The sequence below is a fragment of the Ostrea edulis genome, chromosome 6 (assembly GCF_947568905.1).
Source record: "Ostrea edulis chromosome 6, xbOstEdul1.1, whole genome shotgun sequence".
NCBI lineage: Eukaryota > Metazoa > Mollusca > Bivalvia > Ostreida > Ostreidae > Ostrea > Ostrea edulis.
Window position 1 is genome coordinate 9211297 of NC_079169.1, and position 4210 is coordinate 9215506.

The 4210-nt window shown below is 38.2% G+C and overlaps 1 protein-coding gene across 1 annotated transcript; it reads right to left on the reverse strand.

Annotated features, from left to right (window-relative positions):
- Window positions 1-2124: 2124 nt before the first annotated feature.
- Window positions 2125-3956, reverse strand: LOC130047119 (5-hydroxytryptamine receptor 1F-like). Its single transcript, XM_056141487.1, has one exon. The coding sequence runs from the start codon at window positions 3501-3503 to the stop codon at window positions 2241-2243; it is 1263 nt and encodes a 420-aa protein (XP_055997462.1). The 5' UTR covers window positions 3504-3956; the 3' UTR covers window positions 2125-2240.
- Window positions 3957-4210: the final 254 nt, after the last annotated feature.

Genomic DNA, 4210 nt, shown 5'->3' on the forward strand with positions numbered 1-4210 from the left:
TACTCCTCCGATGCACCTGATCACGCCTCTGGTGTGTCCAGGGATCATGTTTATCCTACTCTAAATTAAAATTCTTTATGGAAATAAGAGATTGATTACTTATCGTTATCTTCACTTGTTCGTTAATATATTGTGGCGTTGCTTCTGTGTTAATTCTGTGTAAATCCCCTGTCCAATGACGTCATTATTTTGATAATTTACGATTAATAAAAAGTCATCTTGAAGAGTTATTAATTTTCTTTTTTAGTAGATGTTTGCTCCCGAGCAGCATGTGTGATACTTATACTGCATGCGCACTATTCACTAAACATATATCGTATTATTTTCATGAATGTAAGCTGCAGAGCAATCGGTACGACTTATCGCATCACTGAGGGTAACTCCATGACAGATGTACACGGCCGTGAGAGGACGTTATTTTTATTTGAATGTCTATGTTGTTAAATACATGTAGTTAATTAAAGCATGCAGCGAACTACATTAGACATGATATCTGGCGTTGTCTCGGATTATCATTTTCAGTCGAAGCCAGCATTCTACCTAATTACCGTGAACTTTTCACATTGATCGGACACAGCAAGAGATGTAGGTCTGTCGCTGACAGAACGAGTAAAATGAAGTCCTGGAACTTTATAAAATTATACGACAGGCGACCATATTAACATGGAAAATTACTTTATTACATACTATATTATATTGCAACCTAAATATTACTACAAATTGAAATTGTAGAAATAACAAATAATATCATTTCTGTCCTTAGTTGACATTCTTCGAGTCGTTATCAAAACACTTTATTGGTAACCGATAACTCGGAACAGCAGCCTGTTTCATCATCCGATACAGGCTTGATGACATCTTCGGTCGGAAGTGATTGATCTGGCAAAAAACTACCTCGATAGAAGTGTAGCGTGAGCGTGTCTTGATAATTGTGAAGATGACGTTATGGTTACACGCGTGTTCAAATGTTGTGTGTGAAACCTTTAAATAAAGATTGAAGTTGTCAAACTTCAAAAGCTTAGAATTCGATCATACTTTACTTCTGCATATATTCTTTTATTTGTAAATATAAATGTATTACTTTCAGTGGATTATACAGACAATAGTACATGTATTTTTATTTTGAAATAACCCTATAACTTTTTAATTTGAAATCTAAAATTACATGCAAAATTTGTTACGATATCATTACCAGCTTTATATTACAAATTAGTGAATGGCAGTATAAAATTAAACAGTGTTGTGGCACATTTTCATAGATGTTTTTCTCGTTTTGGACAATAGACAAAAGAACTCTGTCTATATTGTAATACGTGTGTAAATGACAGACTACAATAACACCCATCCCCCGAAATCAAAGGTTTGCTTTTTAACAGAACAAATATAACTGCAGTACACAAGTGTCTGTTACTTGATATGGCGCGAAAGAAAATTAATTCATACACACACCCGTTGGGACGAATGTCTTATATACCTGTAAAAGCAAACGCAATTCAATTCTCTGAATATGATTGAAAAACAAATGAAGACGGTAACTTGAGCGGTTTGGAGGGAGAAAGTAAAAAACATGTTAAATTACTTACGATAATGTTGTTTATTGCAGTCAGTCATACTTTAACAAGAATATTAATGTAACTAGATATATATTGGTCACGGCAGCCTCGTGGCTAAGGCACTTGCTGCGCAACCGAGGGGTCCCAAGTTCGATTCTCGGTCCATCAAACCTAAGACGTGACTATTCCTTAATCACTGAGTTATGGGTCTTTTAAATATGACCTGAAAACGGAGGACTGGCCACGGTAGACGTTGATAAAGAACCTTCTTTGTTAAACCCTTGACCGCCACGCAAAGGTCAATTTATGGCACTTCACCTGAGGCTGATGACGTCTCTGTATGAGTGAAAAATTCTCGTACGAGACTTACAACAGACATAAACATGCAACTACAGAAATGACATTGTTTAATTTGGTTCTTGAAGCAACTCACTTCACAGTTCTTATCGTCTTCCTCACTGAACAGGAGTGTACTCTGTCTCACTCAAGCATTGGTAAAGCCCGAATCTTGCGTATTGAGTGACCTTATAATGCATTGATGTGAGTAGTATGAAGAAAGACAAGAACGATATTAAATTCAAAGGCTTTACTTAAGCGTGGAGGGTACACATAAATAAATAATTTGTTTTCATCATTACTCCAAAAACACAATATCTGTAACTGTTGTACTGCTTAAACAAAAAAAAACTACTCACTTACACAACATGGGGATAATCTTTGGACAAAGTTTACAAGCAACCTTTTAAACGATTTCCGAATTTGAGCATTCACAATTCCATACACAATTGGGTTTGAAGCGTTTCCTATGAAAAACGTGTATCTGAGAAGCAAATTCCCCGTTAGTCCAAATATGTCTAACCAGAAAGGGAGCCATGTTATCAAATATATAACACTACACAAAAACAACATTTTGGCAGTTTTTCTATGCGCTGCACGTCTGAGATTCTCCCTCTCCAGTAAAACGCTGGTGGTGTGTTTCATGCGATGTCTAGGTTTTTCGGGAGGCGGTGTATACTCTTGCACGCTGTCTTCCCGGGTGTACACGTCAGAGTCCTTCTCGGACATAGAGTTTCCCTCGATTGGTTCAATGAGAGATTTGGAGTTTTCCATCTCTAAGTACTGAGTCTTGTCTGTTATGACTCGTTCTTTGCTGCAGGAAAGTTCACACACATCGGACACTAGTTGTGAACGCGCGTGTCTCTTGCGGTGTAATATAGAACGTTTCCATAAGACATAATACACTATAATATACAATACCATGATAGTCCCCAACGTGACGACGAACGACAGGGCTAGAACCCCTTGGTAAATAGACACAAGTAACTCCCCCATTATCGAGTATGTAAAGTGGCAGAAGTGTCCGCTGCTTCCATGGAATTTGTCATATGAACAATGAATATCACTGATGTCCTTGCTCGACACGACGGCGAAAGTACCCATAGCGGGCGCCGCCATTACACAACTGATGACCAAGATGGAAACCACCCCTCTATTCACATGGTCCACAGACATCTTCCGAGCCAAGTGGCACACTGCGATGTACCTCTCTACACTAATTGCCACAAGGGTAATGTTTGACGATGCAATAGCGAAGTGACGCAAAAATTCAAACAAGCGACACGCAACATCTGAGCTGACCATATGCAGTTCATAAACCATAGTGTATGGTATAATAAGAGTACATACCAAAAGATCCAAGATGGCCAACACTTTAATGAAAGTGTTTGAGACCATATGATCCTGTTTGTGGAAATACACGATCAGGACTGGAATGTTCCCTAAAATTCCAATGAAAGAACATACTGTTAAGTAAATTGCCAGGAATATATATTCTAGACTCCAATTTCCTCGCGACAGTGGCGTTCCGGGGATAGTGCTATTTTCTTCCGCTGATATGAAACCACTGCCGTTTCCCTCGGTCATTTCGATAGAAATGCAGTCGAATCCCATTTGTACAAGTGCGTGATTCAATAAAACAAGTGCAAATAGACTAGCGTGGACTTCCGAATGACATTACTCAGATTATTGCCCAAATAAATGCGTTTTCGTCACACCGATCTCGCTCCAAAACTCATTTTTGTTCAAAGTGACACAATCGGAGTCTATCTGTACAATTATTCCAGAGAAATGGTTTTAGATAAATTTAACACATTCAAAAACGAAATATCTGCTGTGAAAATGGATTCGTTCATGTTATATTTACAAGGATCAATTCATAATATTATTTCATGAGCACAGTATACGCTACGCGAGCGAACGGAAGACTTTCAAGCAGCTGTCAATCAATAGCAACTGAATGCACTTTTAAACCCCACATTCCGAGAAGAGGGGAACGTTTCTATAGAAATGTTAAATGCATTAAATTGTTAAGGAACACATCCGATCTGAGGGACACTCTGTTTATTCGTGTGACGTGAACGCCATTAAACGAGCGTATAGAATCAATAGCACGCGCACCTGTAATGGTCGCTTAAACAGATTTACAATTATATACTGTGTCCAGCCATCCCCCCGGTCGGCATTTGTCATGGTAACGTTGAATTATCCAATGACAGACTATGATACAATTTTCCTGCTACGTGTAAATGCCTATCCTGATTTCTTGTTTAATTCTACATGTAATGTAAAGTAGAATCATTACTTCTGAAATTTGCTAC

Excerpts from the sequence above, each read along its gene's own strand:
- LOC130047119 (XM_056141487.1), bottom strand. The coding sequence starts at position 3,503 with ATGGGATTCGACTGCATTTCTATCGAAATGACCGAGGGAAACGGCAGT.